Below are 21,357 nucleotides of genomic sequence, written 5' to 3' on the forward strand. Positions count from 1 at the left end.
AGGGTTTGAGACGTGCTCCAGGGGCCTGTGGAGTGACTGGGTGGAAGGAGTGAGGGGAACTGAAGTGGCAGGGAGGGCAGCCAGCCTCCTAGGTTTGGCAGGTTTACCACCAAGGTCCCATAGGACTGTGTGCACATCCATCGTTGTCCTGACCTTGGGGCATTGTTACGGTTTATTCTCTCTTTGTGTGACTCTGCCCTAAGTAGGTGTGAGCCCTGGAGGCCCAGGCCGGGCCCTGGTTGCCCTTGCATCCCTCGTGCCCAGCACAGAGCCCTGCATGTGGTATCTGCTCAGTAGGTGTTTGATGGATGAAATTGTGACTGAAAGTTGTACGTACGACTTTAAGGGTGGGTGATATTATCATTTAATAACTGCAGTGTCACAGGCATCTTGCACAGCATGGGGCACACGAAAGAAAAAGTCATTTAAATTTGGGAAGCAGTGGTCAGAGGCCGGGGAGGCGGGGTGGAGGAGGGGGAAGGATGTGGGGAGGAGACAGAGGGGGCTTCCCTGAGCTGTGAGAGTCACTGGACAAAGGAGGCCTTCTAGGTTTGCAGCTGGCGCTTGATGCTGCCTCTCCCTGGGATGGGAGCCTGTGGGAGTGGCAGGTCTGGAGGACTAGGTGATGAGTTTGGACATCCAGCTTGAGATAGAAATTGGAGTGTCTCCAGAGACAGAAGGTTCTGGAAGCCTTAGGTGTGAGTGAGAAGACACAGGGCGAATGTATGGCAGGATGTGGAGAGGAGGGCTGGGGTGCCCCGGAGAAAAGAACTTTTAAGGAGGGGGCAGAGGAGGGAGTCAGGGAGGATGGAGAAGCACCAGGAGCTCCTTCCTCAGGACTGGGAGTCCCAGGAGTTCCTCTCTGTTCCCACCACCCTCCCCATTATTATCCCACTGTTATAGGTGGGGAGAGGCACCATCTCTGCAGAGCCTTCACTGAACCCCAACTCCACAGGGTTCAGCTTCTGCATATCCTTGGCTCCCCTCCCTTTTGTGGTCACAAGAATGCAACATTCTGTGATTTCCCCTGTGGCTGCACAGGCCGGCCTCCTGGACGCCTACACTGTCTCCTCACCTCAGTACTGATTTCCTTTCTGTTATGCTTGTTGCCCTCCACACCCTCGGCTTTTCTCCCCGGAATTCCTCCAGATGGCCCTGCCCACCCGAGAGTGAGCCAGGCTCTCGGGCTGTGCCCTAGGGGGAGTCCAGGGTGTTTCCAGTTTCCTCCCACTTCCTCCCCGCTTCCCCTTCCCTCTCCTCCATCTGGTCTGGCTCAGAAGAGGTCCAGAGCTGGCAGCAGCGGGTGGAAAACCCAGGGCTGGTGGTCCTCCCAGCCACTGCACACCCAGGTTCTTCGAGTTGTGGGTGAGGTGCCGTGGCATGCCAGCAAACGTGTAACGATAGACGCTCAGGGCAAAAAGCCCTGATGGGTGGCATTTATTGATTTCTGTGGTGTGAATATCCCCACCGTGACCAATTCGAGCTACCAACAATGATGTCACCGAACGCAGGGTTGGGAAGCGATGTGCAATAGCACACTATCATATATTCCCGCCGTACAGACACAGGCGTAGATAGCCTCAAGAGCATATATAATTACAAAATGTAGTAAACTAATTAGGAAGTGATGAGTTTCGAGTATTTCTTGCTTTTTAAAATACAACTTCTTTTCTTGTAAGGTTTTATAATTTAATTTTTAAAATAATGGCTGTTTAACAACTGGTTTGCAAAATTCCTGAAAAGTTAACCATTAGCTCTTGCAAGCAGTATGAGCTAGCTCCAGCAAACCGCTGAATGCCACCTGGGCCAGGAGAAAAGGGGGAGACTCTAAATTCCAAAGTTTAGGGGACACTGTTTACACTGGTTTACACTCTGGCCTGGCAGCCTCTCCCCGCCCCGGCCGTGGGCACTGTCAGTCAGGGTGGCAGGCGATGGGCAGCAAGCCTCAGCATCCCCATTTATAGTCAGACTCTCCTCCTCCTAAAGGAAAAGGAGCAGAGCCTGGCCCTGGGCCCCCCTTCCCACCAGGCAGACATGCGCTTTCCTGGCCTGGAACTGTGTGCCCTGTGCCTGCCCTGGTCCCAGCCTCTGCACATCTACCCTGGCAGCCCCCAGAGCCAGGAAGTTTGAGTGGTGCAATATTCTTCGCCTTTGAAGTTGTGAAATCCGATAAGGGTTGGAACTTCCACATTGCTCAGAAAGCGGGCTTGCTCAGTCATCCCCAGTGAAGAAAACAAAAGAGAACAAGCCGCTTTCTGAGCCTCTCTTTATTCGCATGGGCTGCCAGGCGGGTCGTGCTGGGTCTGAACAGACATGGGACAGAAGAGAATGAAAAGCACCAATGAGTTCATTCAACACAATCTCAATGTGCCAGTCTTTGTGCTAGGTCTTGGGGACAAGAGAGGTGGTGACCCACAGTGGTAAAAACCTTGTCTTGGCTACCCCAGGAAATGAGTAGTTTCTCTGGCTTGATGTTGCAGTGTTCCTGCCGAGGGCCATTGTGAAGGGCGGAGAAAAGGGGTCACCTTCTTACCACCTGGGCCCTGGTTTATGTCTTTCCCTCAACTTTCCTTTCCTCTTGCTCATAATCACAGCTGATCACAAGCCAACCCATCACACCAGGCCCCTCACAGCTCCCTATCTGAGTTGCATGGAAGCCTCTGCTCTTAGGGCTTCCATGTTCTCTCTTGGGGTTTTCCTTTGAGTGTGGGGTTTATGTGCCCTGATTTCTAAGCTCAGGAAGGCTAGGACCTTGTCACTCATTCATTCATATATTCATTCAGTGGGGAGGGGGTTGGGAAGGACCAAGAAGGATGGAAAGTCTGTCCAAGACTGAGTGGGGGGCCAGCTCAGGGGAACATCCACCCCGAGCAGGGGCAGGAGAGGCAGAGGGAGGCAGGCTGCTCCTCGCCCGGGAGGCGTGGGAATTCAAACATTTTCACTTATGAACACCACTTCCATCACAGCGAGTGGGTCTGGTTTCCCACTAGGTTTCCAAGGCCCACCAAGTCAGTTTTAAGCAATCACAAAATATGATTAATGAAAACAAAATCATAAAGAGGAATAAGGGAAAGGAGGTGGAAAAATACCCATAACCCCCTGAGCAAACCCCTGCTCTGCTCTGCTCTCCTCGTAGACCCTGTGCTAGAGGGTACCTGCCTTTTGTAAACAGTGAAATGGTGTCCAAATGCCATGCATGGTAGTTATGCTCTTTTCTTACCTGCCTGCAGGTTACTCCCAGAGGGTATTGCCAGGGACACCGCTTGGTGCCCCGCCCGCCTCAGGGCAGCCTCACCCCGGCTTTCCTGCCTTGCGGTAAGGACATTTTTATTCCTTTATTCTGAGCAAAAAAGACTAATGTGTTGTTCCCACCAAGAAACCCAGTTCTAGCTGTATTCCATCTAGCTGCATAATGGTTTCAAGTATGATTTCTCACTCTTGAACGTTGCTTACTTGTAAAATATTGTGGGAGATTGAGCTGAAATTCAGGCACTGCTCGTGGAAGGCTCAGGCGCAAGGCTTGGGCGCCATCTACTGGTCACTTCTGAGTATGACAAAATTGAACTTGCCCTGAGCCTCCTGTTTCTACCGGTGAAAATGATTTAAAAATTAAAAGTGGAAAAGGTGTGTGCAACAACACGTGTAACTAACAGTTTGTGTCAGAATCTATAAAGAACTCTTAGAAGTTAATATAAAAAATAGAAAAATGAGCAAGAAGCTTAAAGGGGCACTTCGTAAAAGAGGCTATCCAATGGACAATGAATTTATGAAAGACAGTCAACTTTTCTATTCTTAGAGACTCTTGGGGGAGGAAGAGAGGTGGAGGAAGGCCCAGGTACAGTGGAAGCCTGAATACTCTAAAAAAACACAAAACACAAAACACAACTCCCAGGTAATTTAGATTTCATCCACTAGGGAGAGTACTTTCACTTCACTGTAATTTGCATCAGGGAAACAAAAATTAGAACCACAACGAGGTACCACCACATATCCTCCAGAATGGTTAAAATTAAAAGACTGACAGTTCTAAGTTGGCAAAAATGTGGGGTAACTGGTACTCTCATACACTGCTGGTGGGAGTGCAAACTGATACAACTTTGAAAAATTGTTCAGCATTGTCTAAAATAAGTTGAACCTAGACATACCCTATAACATAGCAACCTGACTCCTTGGTATATACCCGTGTGTGTGCACGTGTACACTACAAGGCATACAGAATTGTTTATAACAGCATTATTGGTAATAGCCAAGAACTGGAAACAATTCAAATGTCCATGAAAAATAGGCTGGATAAATAAATTGTAGTATGTTAATGCAATGGGATACTAACGGCAAAATTAAAAAACAAACCAACCAACCAGCAAACAAAAAAACTGGAACTTTACACACAGCAACATCACAGATGAATTTTACAGACATAATGTTGAGCAAAAGAAGTTAGGCATAAAATAACACATACTATGTGATAGGAATTATGTAAAGGTCAAAACCCGGCAAAACATTTTACCGTGTTAGATGTCAGATTAATAGTGATCTTAGGCGTGGGGGATGGAGGCAGAGGTTGGGACCTGGCATGAGAAGGTCTTCTGGGGCTGGTGGTGGTATATTTCTTGAGCTGGGTGGTTCTATGGGTGTGTTCACTTTGTGATAATTTATCTTTGATTTGAGTACTTAAAAAAATACATGTAACACTTCAGTTAGAAAGTTAAAAAATAAAAAAGTTAAAGGTGGAAGGGTAGAGTAGGATTCCTAACCAAGAGAATATAGGCCTGAGGGTGGAAAGAAGATACCAGAAACTCGGGAAAGGAGAAAAGCAGATGCAGGCTGTAAAATATCTCTGGGAAATTCAGACTCTCCCTACTAGGGGGGTCTGTCCCCCTCTCTTCACCCTGAGAGTTCTTGCCCTATGCAAACATTTGTTTCAACTTTTTTTCCCCCTTGAATTATTTCCATGGGGAAAATTTCCACGAGTGGAATAATTTGGTGCAAGGGGACAGCTATTTCAATGCCCTGTTTTACAAACTTTGCCAGAGTGCCTTCCAGAAAGACTGTACCAATTTCAGCAACCCAAAATGCCCATTTCCTCAAAGTCTTCCAACAGCAGATTTTTAAAACAAGGTTTTAAGAGCTTGTTGGTTTAACATTTGCAGAACAGTGCAGAAGTGGACTAATTTAAATTTCTTTAAATATTAGTGAAACTAAACTTTTTTTTTTTTTTTTTTTGTGAGGAGATCAGCCCTGTGCTAACATCTGCCAATCCTCCTCTTTTTTTTTTTGCTGAAGAAGACTGGCCCTGGGCTAACATCCGTGCCCATCTTCCTCCACTTTATATGGGACACCGCCACAGCATGGCCTGACAAGCGGTGCGTTGGCGCGTGCCCGGGAGCCGAACAGGTGAACCCCGGGCCGCCGCAGTGGAGCGCGCACACTTAACCGCTTGTGCCACCGGGCCAGCCCCGAAACTAAACATTTTAAAAGGCTTGACAATAATTTGTTTCTTAACTGCTCTCTGTCTTAGTTTCCTCATCTGTAAAACTGGGGTAATAATAACTCCAAGGGCTGTTTGGTAGGATTCCCAAATACCTGAAAAGCCTTTAGAACAGCTAATATCTGAAAATGAAAAATGAATATGTCTCTACCTGAAATGGATAAGAAAAAATAAATACCTGAAAAGCTTTCAGAACAGAGCCCAGCATGTGCAGTGCTGAACATTCAATCCATGTTTGTTATTGTAATTGTTGTTATTACTCTACAGACAGCCAGACTGAGGCCCAGCAAAGCAGAGTAACTTGTCCAATAAGACACAGCCGGCAAAGCTGGGATCAGAACCAGTTCTTGTGCCTCTTAATCCAGTGCACTTGCGTCTACTTGGTTACATGCTTTAACACAGTGAGATTACTGATTTAAAATCCATTAATACCTTGAAAGTATTGGTACCGAGCAATGGGCTTGCTCTGCTCGCCATGATCTGAGCCAATTAATCACAACGAGTTAGGGATCGAGAAGGGAGGTTTTAATTCCATTAGCCGGCATATCAGGAAGATGGCAGACTAATATCTCAAAAAACCCATCTTCAAGGATTACAGAATCTTGAGGCAGTTATATAGGGAAAATGGGCAGTAAGGAGAGGGTACAGGGATGTTGGTCTCCAGGCATGACGGGCTCCAGGCATCACGTTGTTCCATTCTTCTGTCAACTGTGATGGATACCTTGTAGGTGTGTTTCCCACCTGTGGTCAGCCTGTTCCTGGAGAGAAACTCATAGAACAAAGTTTTAATTTATCAAGCTATCAAGGAGTACATACGTAAGCAGAGGCCATAAATCAGGAGGGCATGTAAATGTTTTAGAGTATGTGCAGAGCAGTGAGTAGTCACACAGAGGAGGGGCTGGGGCCATTTAGTGTAACAGGATGGCCTCACTTATGCTTACAGTATTGTGAGCTGTTCCCCAATTTCAAGCTGAAAATAGTCACTTTATTAATTCATCTTTTAAAAAAGAAAGTGTCTTGGATATAAACAAACAAGCTGTCATCAGCAAGCCTAGAGTTGACAGGACCCAGCTCAGTGCTACCACTGGGCTCCGAGAAAGCGATTATCAGGCTCTATAAGTGATAACAACTGCTGGCTGTTAACACCAATTTAGTTGCAATTAATTGCATAATTGTCTGGGGTATTTCAGAAAAGTGTCTAATTTCTGTTGTAATCTTAAAGAGTTAAGAAAACCACCATAAATACTTGCATAGCTGTAGTATAATTACACAGACTCAAAGTATAAAAAACCAATTCTTTGTAATGGGGGGATGGCTAATCTGGAACATTTTTACAGAAGAGCAGTTTTATGATAGGGCTTCAGTTACATTATAGGAAAGAGCTTAGAGCATTGACAGTGGGGATTCTTAGGGCTCCTTAAAAAATTTTTTTCTGTGCATAAATAGATATTTAATGAATGTATAGTTTCCAGCCATGGGAACGTTCACACAGCCTTCCTGTGTCTCTAACACTAGAGATTCAAGAGAAGATCTAGGTCCCACCCCAGGGGCTTATGGGTACTCACACAGTGGGTGGCTCTCCACGGGGACCAGATGAGGGAGGTGAGCACAAAGGAGGGTGCCCAATTCACAGAGGGAGGGCGAGGAAGGCTTCTTGGAGGAGATGATGACTGAGGAGAGTCTTTAAGGGTGAGGTGGGTTGTGTGACGTAAAGAAGTTGGGGAAAAGATCTTCCAGATAAAGAAGGGGACAAAGGAGGAGAGGATAAGAAAGTTTGTCTTCTTCTGGGAGCTGCAAGACTGGCAATGCTTAATTAGTCAAAATAATAATAATAGTGCATTTGTGAAGAAATTAACTTGTAATAATAATGATAGCTGACATTTGAGTTTTGTGTGTTCTCAGCACTTTCAATATATAGCTCATTTAATCCTTATAAAAGTCACCTTAGGGAGGGACAATTATTATCTGCATTTTGCAGATGGAGAAACTGAGGCACAGAGCAGTTCAGTAACTTTCTCCCAGATCTCACTGTGAGGGAGGGAGAGCCGGGATGGAAACCTAGGCAGGCTGCTCCGAGTCTGTGCCTCTGCGTGAGCTCACCCTGAAAGCATCTATTTGGTTTGGAACTACCTAGTAACTAACCCAGATATCAGCTAGATCTGACCCACTCCCAATCAAGATGAGATCAGCTCTAACCCATAATTCCATGACTTGTGGTAAGTTCAATGCCTTCCTGGAAATTTCTATGAATTACCGGAAGCTTGTGCTTTTGTATCATTTCCCATGGGTTCACATTCTCTCTGCAGCATTTCTGAGCCGTTTCTTTGTCTCCATCCTGGCTTGGTGATGGCCCAGTGGTGGGCACAGCCCCTTCTCCTTGCTTTAGCTTCCCTTTTCTCCCCATAAACCATGCATGCCTTGATGTGAGATTTGGGAGACTGCTGTGACCAGTAGGTGCCACGGTATGTTGACTGTAGCATGGAAAGGCCCCTTCCCCCACAAACAAGACCAGGGGTGGACAGGGAAGTGCACTGTCCTGGCTGCAAAGCAGTGACTGGCTACAGAGGGAAGGCTAGGAGGAGTCCAGCCCCTGTGGCTTGGATCTGACTCTTCTCAGTCACGGCTGTGAGGGCTGAGGAACGAAGAGAGGAAGGGCTAGTGAGGGGACCATGCAAAGACCTGATTTAGTGCCATTCTGGTGCCTCAAAAAACAAGAACTCAACTAAGAAACAGGGTAAACTTTTGGCTAGTTTTTTGCTAAGCATGCATGTAGTTACATAAAGTTGAGTGCTCCTAAACTGTTATACTTCCATAACTTTTATACACCCATTATCTAATACTTGGCTGTGATTTTAATTTCATTAGTCTACCTTGCATCCCTTTTGTATTACATGATTACTAGTTATATTTAAGAGTTATCTGTAACCTTCTATTCCTGCATTTACAACTCTACCTATCTAACTTTGGGCAAGTCACTCAACTTTTCCTGATCTCAGTTTCTTCATTTGCAAAATGAAGATTATAATCTTCTTCCAGGTACCATCATGAGGATTAAATAATACAGATAAAGGGCACAGCACAGTGTCTGAAATGCAGTAAGTGCTCAATAAATGTTAGCAGTTATTACTTCCCCTGTTAACTAAAGGTTGACTGTGGTTTGGTATGGCTGATACACAGGAGGTAGGTTGGTGCAGGTGGAGAGGATGGAGAGGTGGATGGTGAAGTAAGCAGTCACCAGATCAGAAGGATTTTGTATGTCATTGCCAAGAGGATGGACTTTATCCCACAGGCCAGTTTCTCAAGCCATGCCTAATGGGAGTGTGATCTCCTGTCTGTAGGGATGAGGGTGTGGCCCAAGATGCTCTCCAAAGACATAATAATATTGTTTCATTTCCTGTTTTGTTTTGGTTCTTTTTTTGGTGAGGAAAATTAGCTCTGAGCTAACATCTGTTGTCAATCCTCCTCTTTTTGCTGAGGAAGATTGGCCCTGGGCTAACATCTGTGCCCATCTTCCTCTACTTTATGTGGGATGCCTGCCACAGCATGGCTTGATAAGTGCTATGCAGGTCCATGCCCAGGATCTGAACCTGAGAACCCCGGTCCACCGAAGCAGAGCGTGCGAACTTAACCACTACGCCACAGGGCTGGTCCCCATTTCCTGTTTGATTTTAAAAATACATAAGAGTTTTGTGCTCTATGCCATAACGTGTTCAGTGGAGGGAGGTGGCCTTCAAAGAGCAATTCTTGGTTGAATGATTATCAAATGGATGGCATCTGGAAGTAGTCTCAGTCTACTTTGGAAAAAACCATTTCCAACCAATGGAACCAACTTTTTGAGATGTCCCAATTTCAATATCATGATGAGATGGTATTTCAATTATCAATATCATGGTTCTAAAACCAAATATATATGAATGGTTAAAACACTGTAAGTGCTATAACACTTTGAGGGGTTTTAAAAATATCCTGGACTTTGGAAAACATTCTTACACAAAAAAGAAGGGAGAGGATGGAATAGGCTTGCATTATGATAATATGCAACTCAGTCAAGCTGTAACTGGTTAAGAGCCTTTTGGAACAAGGATCTGCCCTATAGCCTTCACGGGTGAGTATGATAGATTAATTTATGGAAGTCCAGGAAACTCTCATCTTCACCCCAGTTCTTCATGCCTTGCTTGACTGAGGCCCAACATTCACTGTAACCACTGTTCAGGGGCAAATATCCCTGATTACATTGCAACGTAAATGAAAGAACTGAAAGGAAGTGAGGGAAAGATGATCGAGGAGCATGGGGTCAGATCGTCAATCCTAGGAAAGTCAAGAGGTGGTCTGTCTTGCTCTGGGGTTGGCCTTGCTTTCACGAGGTCTCTAAAAACTTCCTATTAAAAAAAAATCCTCCTGTCTTACCAAGAAATAGGTCAATATATTTTGGAGAAAAACCAACCCAAACACATTTTTTCCATAGTGTCAGCATTTTGTTAAAGTGAATGAAAGTGTTAAAAAAGGAAAAAAACAAAAAACCCACAAACCAATATGCAGAAATTGGCAAGTGAAACAGTGACAATAGGAATTTGCAAGTCAAACCAGAACAAGTTTTTGAAAAATCCAGGACAGGAGACATGGAAGCTATTTGGTAACTTCCAAAGTACAATCTTTGTGTTTATTGGGTGATACCCACAGGCCAAACTTCAGTTCATGTTCTGTAAGTCACATGCGAGCCTTAAACTAGAATGCTGCTTGAAAATGATGAGATCTTGGTGATAGTTCACTGAGGCTGGATTTTTAAACCTCCTAATCTTGAACACATGATTATGTAGAGATGATATTTAGTCATAAGTCTTCATACTTCCTATCCGTGCTTAGTCTATTTTATAGCTTACAGCAATCACAACAGATCATAGTTGGGATTGAATTATAGCCCAAAAATGTTATTCTGCTAATATATTAAATAAACCTGAAAGTTTCACATAAGCAGGAGCTTGTAAGGCTGTTACCCCAAATTAGAATTTGTTTTAGCATCTGACATGGACCATTAAGCTCATTCAAGGGAATGAGCTTAATGTTGAAAAGTATTCTTGAATGACCCTGCTGACCCTGGCGTTCCGGGTAGAAAATTGCTTTGCTAGTGAACGTTGGATAGAGCATATGGCACATAGGTAATATGTGAAATCTTGCTACTCTTTTCCTGTATTTCTGCCCCAAACTCCAAGGGGGATAAAGAAAAGAAAACAGGTAAAGGGAGGAAAGAACTTTTGGACACTCAGGTAGCCCTCAGACTGAGCAGTCACAGAAACTTCCAGGTGGCTCTAGAAGGGTTTGCTGTGTCCATATGTGCTGTTATAACCTTAAAATGGTACAACAGGTTATACCAGGAGGCAGCAAACTTTCCCTATAAAGGGACAGATAGTAAATATTTTATATTTGTCACAGCTATGCAACTCTGCCACTGCCGCATGAAAGCAGCCATAGATAATAAATACATGATGGAATGGGTGTGGCTGTGTCCAAGAAACACTTTATTTATGGACACTGAAATTTAAAGTGCACATCATGAAATATCATCATTATTCTGATTTCTTTTAACCATTTAAAAATGTCAAAACCATCCTCGGCTCTTTGGGTCACATAGAACAGGCTGCAGGCTCGATTTGGCCCATGAAGGGTAGTTTGCTGACCCCTGGTCTATACTGTTGGAGAGTCACCAGGTCATCATTCTGACTTCATGATAGTCCTCACCAATCTTGCTTTCACAGGGCCTGCTTCTCTCCTTTCTGCCACTGTTGCTGGGGCTGGGGCTGTAAAAGTAACTGATATAGGGGCTGGCCCTGTGTCCTAGTGGTTAAGTACAGTGTGCTCTGCTTTGGCGGCCTGGGGTCAGTTCCTAGGTGCAGACTACACCACTCGTCAGCAGCCATGCTGTGGTGGCGACCCACATACAAAACAGAGGAAGACTGGCACAGATGTTAGCTCAGGGTGAATCTTCCTCAAGCCAAAAAAAAAAAAAAAGTAACTGATATAAAAAGATAAAAGTTCTTTTAATGCCTCTTTTTATCCTATCTGGAAGATTTTTTTTAGGTTTATTTCTTAGGCATCTAAGAGGACATTACAGTCTGAGATATAAAACTAGATAGGTTATAATCTATTTTCCAATGCTTTTAAGGAGATTATGTTCTAAGGCCTACTACTATTACTTAATTTAAAAAATCCAGAAATTTAATTTAAGGGACTGCACATTCTCATTTTTTAATAAACCACATGGCAAAACAATACTTTATTTAATAAATGTATAGGAAATTACAATTTGAAAATTGCAAATACGTACATATACATATACTATGATCTTAAATTACATGGACAAACCCCAGCTTCAAAATCTTTCTAAAATCAATCATATGCAAAATACCTGGTTTCTGAAGGGGCATATGGAAAAGTATATACAATTTCTTAAACTGTGATATGGCTTACTTAATAACATCTATTTATTTAGAGAAGCATAAGCTTTCCAAATATACAGTAGCTTCCAGGTGCAAAGCTGACATACTGGCACATTTCAATTTTGTGTTAGTTATTTCAGAATATACTTAATTGCAGTATTTAAATTGACACTGTCATAGATTTAACTGGGAAAGTCTCCATAAATGTTTTCCAATCTTACCAAAAATCAAAATGTTTCTTGGTCCTCACAATGATTAGAAGAACAGGTTAAACCCTTGGTAAGCGAGAATTCATGACAGGCTGTCCCGAATGCACTCACACAGTTCAATACTGAGGAACTCCCACAACAATTTCTTCTTTCCAATTTGCATGCTCCTTCAACATCACGAACAATATCCCAGGCTGGTGATCTGTAAAACACATCTGAAGCCCTGTCTGGCAGGATGCACACGACAATCTGTAGTTAGGCTTTGCAAATGCCATTTTGGTTCGAGAGATATTAAGCTTCATCACTTATCTGGAGATCAGACTTGCCTCCCCTCAACACAGCATACAGCGAGGCGTCACTACTCATGTGACTGATACCCACCTGGCTCAGGAGCTGAGCTTGGGTCAAAGACACACGGAACCAAATGAACTAACCTTATATCTAGGAACACATTATGTAACTTTAAATTTACTCTATGTAAGGCAGAGGCAACAGCAAAATTCCCTAAAACCTTATTCCAAAGGGGCTCAAATTCTGTAAGAACACCTTATTTGTTATGGTGAACCTATTAATATAAATGTATAAAAAGAATATAAATTTAGCTAATTGTGCTTGTTTCAGAAGTGAATGATTATCTCTTCTAAAGCAGAGGGAGTGGTTGTTTGAGGAAACAAAACCCAGAGCCTTACTAGCAATGAGCTTCACTTGTGGTTGCATAGTAGTCTGTTTCTACTACATTTATTCTCTCAAGTTCAGTGTGCAGAGAAATCTGGATAGGGAACAATCAGCTGTTAAAAAAAGGTTCTTCCCCGCCTAGAAACACATTTATAAGTGGTCTTTGTCTCTGAAAGACACAAACGTGTCTTTCTTCACATTAATGTGAGGCTTTTCCTCACATTAAAATGAAAGGGAAGCTCATGTATCTGATTTACCTATGTCTATTCTGGGAAAAGTCTACTACAGACAAACACGGCCAGTGAGGACGCCTGGGTTCAAGAGACGGAAACAGAACACAGAGACTCCCAAGAGCAGGACACTTAGTTTTAGAAAATGGAAATGAATCATCCAAAGTTGAAGAGGAAACAGTAAATAAGGAATCTAGTGATCTGGCAAACAATACCGATGGGAGCTGCAAGTCGTGAAGATCTGGGCTCATGTTACACAAGGCGCAGCTAATGGCACTGTATGCAGGAATTCGGTTGCTTCTAGTTCTGCATTTCAAAGCCCTCTGAAATATGCCTTATTGAACTACATCCCCCACATTATATTTCTAAGGCAGCATGGTCATTAATGAAACAATAGATCTTTTCCTAAAATAAATCAAAAGGCTGCATCTGGCCAGAATTGTGAAACACAGGTTTATGTATACAAGTAACTGATTATTTGCAAACGGTAATTAAAATACATTGCACTGAAGAACTGCCCATTTGTTATGCTGTGACCTGTTTTCCCAGTGCAAAATGAACAATGCTAGGTGTTTATCCAAACTCAGCCACGGCTTTCCACAGGACAATGGGGAGCTCGTTCTCTGAGAGCTGGGTGAGGAGCGTAACTCGTGGTTGTAGCTCAGCGGAAGCTGTGCAGTCCCTGGTCATATCTGCTACATTCACGTCCTTCTCTGTGGGTTTTGTCAAGTTACAAAAAGTTAAATCTATCAATTCTCAAATCTCACAGACCCAGTGAAGTACAAGTACAAAATCTGTAGTTCTTGCTACAAAAAAACAAAGCACAGGAAACTTCATGTATACTTCTCATTTTAAGCAGAATATGATAATTAAGATTTACAAAAGTTTTCAGTATTTCTGCATTTTACAAAAGGATCCTTTTCAATCCTCGAATGGATTTTAGACTGTTTTATCAAATAACTTTCCAAGGAAGAGGTCAATATGAAAAGTCAGATATACCTGTTTAAGATAAAGTTTACAAGAAACAAGCTCAGTAGATACCGGGAACTGCAAATATGGGAAAATTCATTAGCATATAATGCATATTCTAGTTCTTTCTCTTGCTAGGTACCCAAAGTCCATAAATGCCCAGATGTCCACTGAAATCCCTCTCATTTATTCTTACTTGCCTTCTATATTTAAGAATATTTTGATTTAAACAGTTTATATGCTCCTGAAATTTTTGAAAAATTCAAATCATTGTTTTAAGTAGATTCACAATAAGAATCCCATGAAGTAAAAATTTCAATTCAAAAAACACTTACTGGATTTTATTAGATACCATTAACCCTCATCAACCCTTTTATTGGATACCATGAACTCTTAACAATCGTTTAGGTAAATCCAGGTTTTATCTTAGGTTTACTTACAGTGAGGAACTTGGCAGAAAGATGAAAATGTGTTTCCTATTCTTCATTTATATTATAAGTCATCTGCATGCCTATATAAAATTTCAATTCACAACTTGTCTGGTATGTTGTTACTCTGCTCTGATTCTCTGAGGAACCCAAGAACCATATCCATTCTTGGTATAAGAAACTGTCTCTGTTGAAAATGGACTCCAAATGTCCATAAAGATCTCAAAACGAACAGTTGCAAAATGAAACATGAAGATTCACAGTTGCCTCTTTAACACAACTCTTACCAATTAGGTTGCCTTCGGTTTGGAAACTTTTTGCTTAGCCTTCCTACCACACAGATGTAATGTCCATCCCTATTCCAGCACTTTACACACACACACACACAAAGTCAAAAACCCTTGAAATTGTTGTTTTCTCAGAGGAGTATCTTCCCTCAATCCCTGTGAGCATTTCTGCTACAGTATTATTGGAAAACCTCAAAATGATATCTTAAGAGTTTCTGGAGCCCATGGAGAATCCCTAACCCAAATCATCAAACAGAAATTCTCTCCGGAGGAATGTGGTCAACCTACACGTCAGAGGTGGGTATTACAAACTGAACCTTAGCCCTCCAGAGCTTTACCCTTAAAGGGCACACAGATTAACTGGTACAAAGGCAGGAAGCAAGTCCCAAGCAAACTTTCTGTACAAAATGTAAGGCAGTTCTTAGAAGGACAGAGGATCACTGTTTACGCTTTGCAGTCTCTTGTTGTTCTTAAGCAGAGATAATTCCAAGAGCAATGATAGTGATTTCAGGAAGACTTAAATTTGAAAGTCCACACCCCATCCTCGCTTCTATATTTCGTTTTAAATTATCATATAGTAATTTGAGTTTAAGATTAATTTCTGCCATTCAGAATAATATTGAAAATATTTCCTAAATAATTTAATGACAGTGACCATAATATGTAAAGATTTGGTTCTGGTAAGATTACAAATAACCAAAAATGCTAACTTTGAGATTCAAAACCCTGTAACATCTGGAAAAAGTTGTTTATAAAGTATTAACTCTAACATTAAGACTTATTTTTGAAATAAAACATTTCCAAACACTTAGGAATACATGCTTATTCCACTCTCTGGATAATTACTAGTACTTTCTGAAATCTGTTGAGAAATATTTTCTGTAAAAAAAGAGAGCTGGGTGTCAAATTCCAGAAGCTGGGTGTCAAGATTACATAATAAAAAAATTCAGTTTTCCAGCACTGGCTTGATATAAAATGGTCTTTTAAGTAAAAAGGATTTTTAAATGCAAATACTGAATTCTTGATGCCTCCTTTAAGATCTGTACTCTGTCATAATTAATGAAGTATGGTCTTAGATTGTCTTCCATGAGGTATCTGTAGAGTCATGTCTCATTCTGTAAACAGTGTTTTGGAAACATCTTCATCTGAAAATCATGGTGAAGTCTCATTTTACCATCAAAGAGAAACCAGCACTGTCAGGCTGGAGTGACTTTTTAAGAGACCAGTGCTTGATACGGACACAGCTGTCAGGGATTCCATTTTCTCATTAGGTGTGCATTTATTGCTCTCAGGTCTGTGACTGCAGGAGAAATAAGGTAGTAGTCCCCCAAACATCAAATTAGGTGCTGGAACTCTGACAGTTTGCACAAGTTCTGTCCACTTCTTGCCTGTAACTCTGAAGCTGAATGGTACATTTATACATGCCAAATGTGTGCAATAATAAATGCTTTGCTTTGGACTGTACTTCCTCCCATTTAGATGAACTTCCAGGAACTGCAATGTCAAGAAAATAGCATTACTATTCATTGCACGTGGTTACATGTTAGTGAGTAAGACACAGGGAAAAAACAACCTTAATATGCTGTAAGCATATTTAGATTAGTTTGATTTCTACCCTCTTGAAGCTATTCTGTTAGAGAAGCATGTCAGTTTACAAAGCCAGAATGACTTCTCATTATTCCAATCTGTTTAGTCCACTGTTAGGTAGAGAATACTAGACATCAATTACAAGTCTTTTGTCTTTTGCGCTTTTTAAATAAATGCACATGCGTGTATTATTTTGATTAAAAAAATAAAAAACAACAGTCTGTGAAATGATTTAAAGAAATAAAAACATAGGGGCCGGCCCAGTGGTGCAAGCAGTTAAGTGCACGCGCTCTGCTGCGGCGGCCCGGGGTTTGCCAGTTCGGATCCCGGGTACGCAAGCCATGCTGTGCCGGCATCCCATATAAAGTGGAGGAAGATGGGCACGGATGTTAGCCCTGGGCCAGTCTTTCTCAGCAAAAAAAGAGGAGGATTGGCAGATGTTAGCACAGGGCTGATCTCCTCACCCAAAAAAAAAAAAAAAGAAATAAAAACATAGAGTCTAGCTTTTCTTATGTAGAAAAAACATGGTAAATATACTTAATGCCTTTTACTTGAAGGCAAAAATCAATCTGTAATGTCTTATCTCAAAGAGATCAAAAATTATCGCTCTGCTATCCATGCTGACCTGCAATTCACCTTTTGAATAGCCTCACCCCTCCTTTAAAACAAATCTTTCAGGAGAAAAGTCTTCCTACCTAATTATAAGCACAGATTTAATTCCAAAGCTAGAAGTCCACCAACCCCAGCATTTACCATCAGCAACATACTTAGCTGTATGTGTACTATGGCAGTAGGTTTTCCTGAAGTGAGAGACCAGATATTTAAATCTTCCACTGAATATACATCTTCTATTTTCATCAAGGCTTCTTTGATATAGTCTACATTCAAATGGCTTGGCACACCTATTAGTTCAGAATATATCACTTATAAATAAAGTTTATTTTGGGAAAAAAGTTATACATTACTGATAGGACATTTTTTTCAAAGAAACCAAATGGCTTTACCAAATTCAGTTTAAACAAACACTTTAAAATATATTAATACTTTAAGATAAACCATGCACACTTTTGGCAGGATATATACAAGAGGTTAATAAATACTTAAAAAAATGTTCATTTGTACTAAAAAGGAATGTCAATCAAACCAGAATACTTCTAACAAATAAGCTAGGATAGACAAAAAAAGAAAAAGAAAAAAAGAAAGGAACATCTAATGACGATAAACCTACTGTTGAGAACTTATATTTACATGCTTATACATAATATCAGTAAGGCAGGGATGTTGAAAATATAACAAAGTAGCAAGTTAAATGGAAGTTAAGGAATACACAATTACATTAAGAATCAAAAGAGTTGCATTCTTGTCCTAGCTCCACAGTTTACTAGCAGCATGACCCTAATCAAGGTATGTTAGGCCTCTGAACCTCAATTTTCTTATGGATAAATGGGGATAATAATGTCTGCCTTACCTGCTTCTCTTAGCTATTATAAGGATCAAACGAGTAATAGATGGGAGAGTGCATTGATTCTTATATGTTAGATACATGTAAGGTGGTATTACTACAGCCTGATAAGTATCGGTAGAAAGAAAGGAAAAGACATGGCTCCCACCCTTGAGTGTCCCCCTCCCATCCCCAATCTGATTTAGGAAAGTAATAAGCCCACAATGGGGATATTAGTGAGATCTTACCTTCTAGTATTATAACTACTGTGTCCCATATGATGCGAAATGTTGTAAAAGCCACAAGTAATGAAAATACATATGTACAGATGGGATCAGCGATCTTGTATTCTGGCTGAAAGATGACAGATCAAAATTGTGTGATTAAATATAGACAAATAAAACAGACTGTAAAGCAAAGCATGGCATACTCTGTCTCCTATTCTGTAGCTTTCTTTAGCAGGACTGGAGAATACCCTTAAACTTGGATATTGCAATTGAGAAATGTCTTCATTCCTTCCTAGATGGTTTAAATGACTCTCCTCGTGGGACCTATTTCCAGAAATTTAATCACTTTTTCTCTTTTTTCCTCTGTGCCTTCTCTAAATCTTTCACCCAGAACCATAGAAGATCAGAGCTAAAAGGAGCTTTAGCAGCCATCTATCTGGTCTAAGCCTCTCATATTATAGAAGAGGAAATTCAAGTTTAGAGTTGGGGTACTTGCTCAAGGTTGAAGCATTAATGGCAGAGCCAAGACTAGCACCCACTCTCTGGATTTCTAGTCCAGTGCACATTCCAGTACCTAGCAGTTCAGTGACAAGGCTTAAAACTGAGTTCTCCAGTGGAGGCACTACCCAAGCCAACTACAGATAAGTTACTCCATGAGGTGATGCTATGGTGTTTTGTGCTAACAAAGGAGCTATACTGATGGCTCAATTAAGCTTGCAGAAAGGCAAAATGAAGGACTGGCACTGGTGTACAGGATACTGATAAAAGACCATCACTGTTAGTTTTAATGTTGAAATTAAATATGTTTCAAAACAGAAAAACAAGCAATCATATTACCTTGAATCGAATGATGTATGCAGCTATTAGCACACCAACACTCTGCACCAAATCCCCCAAGGCATGTACAAATGCAGCTCTCACCGCCAGGCTATCCTGCCCATTGCTGTGTCCAAACCTAGGACCTGTGGTAGGAGAATCTGAAGGCAGGGAGTGGGAATGGGTGTGATGGTGACCAGACTGGTTCAACAGAAACCCCATTCTGTTAAAAATAAAAGAAAACGTTATTATTCTTCCTAATTTTATTGACAAAACTGTTACTAGTCAGACACTACTGAGGCAACATGGAACTCATAATAAATATTTGAGCACCTATTATGTGTCTGATACCGTTCTAGGTGCCGGAGTCAAAACAGTGAATATGACAGACATATCCCTACCCCCACAGAGCTTATGTTCTAGTAGGGAAGGCAGAGAAGTAAACAAATAAATACATAATGTACTGCCAGTCAATGCAAATGCTTTGAAGAAAAGTAAAGCATTGCAAGGGGATGGAGAGTGATGGGGAGAGTGGTGAGAGAAAGCCTCAGATTCCATCTGAGCAGAGGCTTGAATGAAGTCAGGAAGCGAGTGTTGGTGGAAGAGGGTTCTAGGCAGAAGGAATACCAGGGCAAAGACCCTGAGATGAAAATGTGCTCCATGTGGTTAAAAAAAGCAAGACAGCCATTGTGGCTAGAAAAATATGAGCAAGAGTGCTAGGAGATGAGTTGCAGAGGTACACAGGATGTTATTAAAAAGGCTATGGTAAGGACTTTACTTGATTTTATTCTAAGTATGAATGGAAGCCCCTAGGGCAGGGATTGGCAGACCACGGTCTGTGGACTATATTTGGCCACTGCATTTCTTGGTAAATAAAGTTTTATTGGAACACAGCCATGCTCATTTGTTTACATACTGAATGTGGCTGCTTTTATTCTATAACAGCCAAGTTGAGTAGCTGCAAAAGAGACTGTGTGGCTCTCAAAGCCTAAAATATTTACTCTCTGGGCCTTTTATTTATTTTTTTTTCCCCCAAGCCCCAGAAGATAGTTGTATGTCATAGTTGCACATCCTTCTAGTTGCTGTATGTGGGACGCGGCCTCAGCGTGGCCGGAGAAGCGGTGCATCAGTGCGCGCCCAGAATCCGAACCCGGGCTGCCAGCAGCAGAGCGCGCACACTTAACTGCTAAGCCACGGGGCCGGCCCTCTCTGGGCCTTTACAGTAAAAGTTTGCTGACCCCTGATCCAAATGATTAAGTATATAACTTAAAAATTTGGTAGTTTTTAGGAAAAAAAGTTGGTAGTTAAAAAACATCTAGTTAACATAAAAGTATTATAAAAGTTAAATTAAAAAAAAACCTGTCCTACTTAAATTCCTGATTGTTAGTCAAACTTCAGTATACCTGAGCAAACTAATGAAGAATTTATAATTCCAATAGCGTTTTATTAACATTTATAAGAAAAACTAATGTACTATATAATTTAAAAATATATAAAATATCACTGCACATTACTGAATGCACGTACAATAGTCTTTAAGTTCACAGTACTTGAAAATATTGTGAAAACAATATAGAATTTATGATACTATAATGGTGGAAACATGTCATCATAAATTTGTCCAAACCCATGGAATGTACAACACCAAGAGTGAACCCTAACGTAAACTACGGACTCTGTGTGATAATGTTATATCAATGTGGGTTCATCAATTGAACAAATGTACCACTCTGTGGTGGTGATATTAATAATGGGGGAGGCGATGCATGTGTGGGGGCAGGGGATATATGGGAAATCTGTGTACATTCTGCTTAATTTTGCTGTGAACCTAAAACTGCTCTAAAAAATAAAGCTGATTAAAATTTTTTTAAAAATTAGAGCTTACATTATGTTAACTGCAACACCAATAGCTGCGGTAATGAGCATTATATCTCCATTTATTTCATATTTCATATGGATAGTTCTTTGGACAGCTTCATATAGGAGGAATCCCATAAGTATATATACCAACAGCACACTAATCATAGCTGACAAAACCTCTGGAGGGGAAAATATAAAAAACAAATACATTAGCAGCATGGTTATTACACTTCATACAAACTAAATATTGTACAATCTTATATCTTCTTTCCTCTAAGGAGATAAAAGCACTATATCATTTTTGTCATGTTATTTTTCTTATTTAAAAAGTGTTTAGCAGTTTGATCTGGATCCTCCACTAATTCACTCCCACCACTCCACCCCCCCATCTCTTTAGGGTGAAATTATGTATATTTACAGACCACACCCATTGGAAAAAATGAAAAACTGAGAAGAAATATTTGTAACATACGTGACTAATTTCCTAATAGAAGAGTACACTTACAAATCAATAACAAAGTGAACCCATAGGAAAAATGGGTAAAAAACTTAGAAATAGTAATATACAGAAAATAAACAGAAATGGCCAATTTATCAAAATCAATCATAAAATAAGAAATTCAAATAAGAATAAGATTTCTTTTTGTCCTTTACTAAATTGGCAAAGATTAAAAAGTTTGATAATAGCCAGAGCATGGATATATTG

The 21,357-nt window shown here is 41.1% G+C and overlaps 1 protein-coding gene and 1 long non-coding RNA gene across 2 annotated transcripts in view; one reads left to right on the forward strand and one right to left on the reverse strand.

Moving 5' to 3' along the window:
* The first annotated feature begins 3,230 nt into the window (after positions 1-3,230).
* LOC131406048 (uncharacterized) overlaps positions 3,231-21,357 on the forward strand; it is a 38,354-nt gene continuing 20,227 nt past the window's right edge. The window contains exon 1 of the long non-coding RNA XR_009220047.1: positions 3,231-3,315. This is a non-coding gene — a long non-coding RNA (uncharacterized LOC131406048). The remainder of the gene's footprint in view (positions 3,316-21,357) is intronic.
* The window catches only part of SLC30A4 (solute carrier family 30 member 4), a 30,977-nt gene continuing 21,340 nt past the window's right edge, over positions 11,721-21,357 (reverse strand). Inside the window, exons 4-8 of the mRNA XM_058541509.1 lie at positions 20,677-20,830; positions 18,813-19,014; positions 17,997-18,102; positions 17,075-17,209; positions 11,721-16,214 (exon numbers count right to left, since the gene is read on the reverse strand). Of these exons, the coding sequence (XP_058397492.1) occupies positions 16,060-16,214; positions 17,075-17,209; positions 17,997-18,102; positions 18,813-19,014; positions 20,677-20,830 (752 nt within the window). The 3' untranslated portion in view covers positions 11,721-16,059. The remainder of the gene's footprint in view (positions 16,215-17,074; positions 17,210-17,996; positions 18,103-18,812; positions 19,015-20,676; positions 20,831-21,357) is intronic.

This window comes from Diceros bicornis, chromosome 5 (genome assembly GCF_020826845.1).
Source record: "Diceros bicornis minor isolate mBicDic1 chromosome 5, mDicBic1.mat.cur, whole genome shotgun sequence".
Taxonomy (NCBI): Eukaryota; Metazoa; Chordata; class Mammalia; order Perissodactyla; family Rhinocerotidae; genus Diceros; species Diceros bicornis.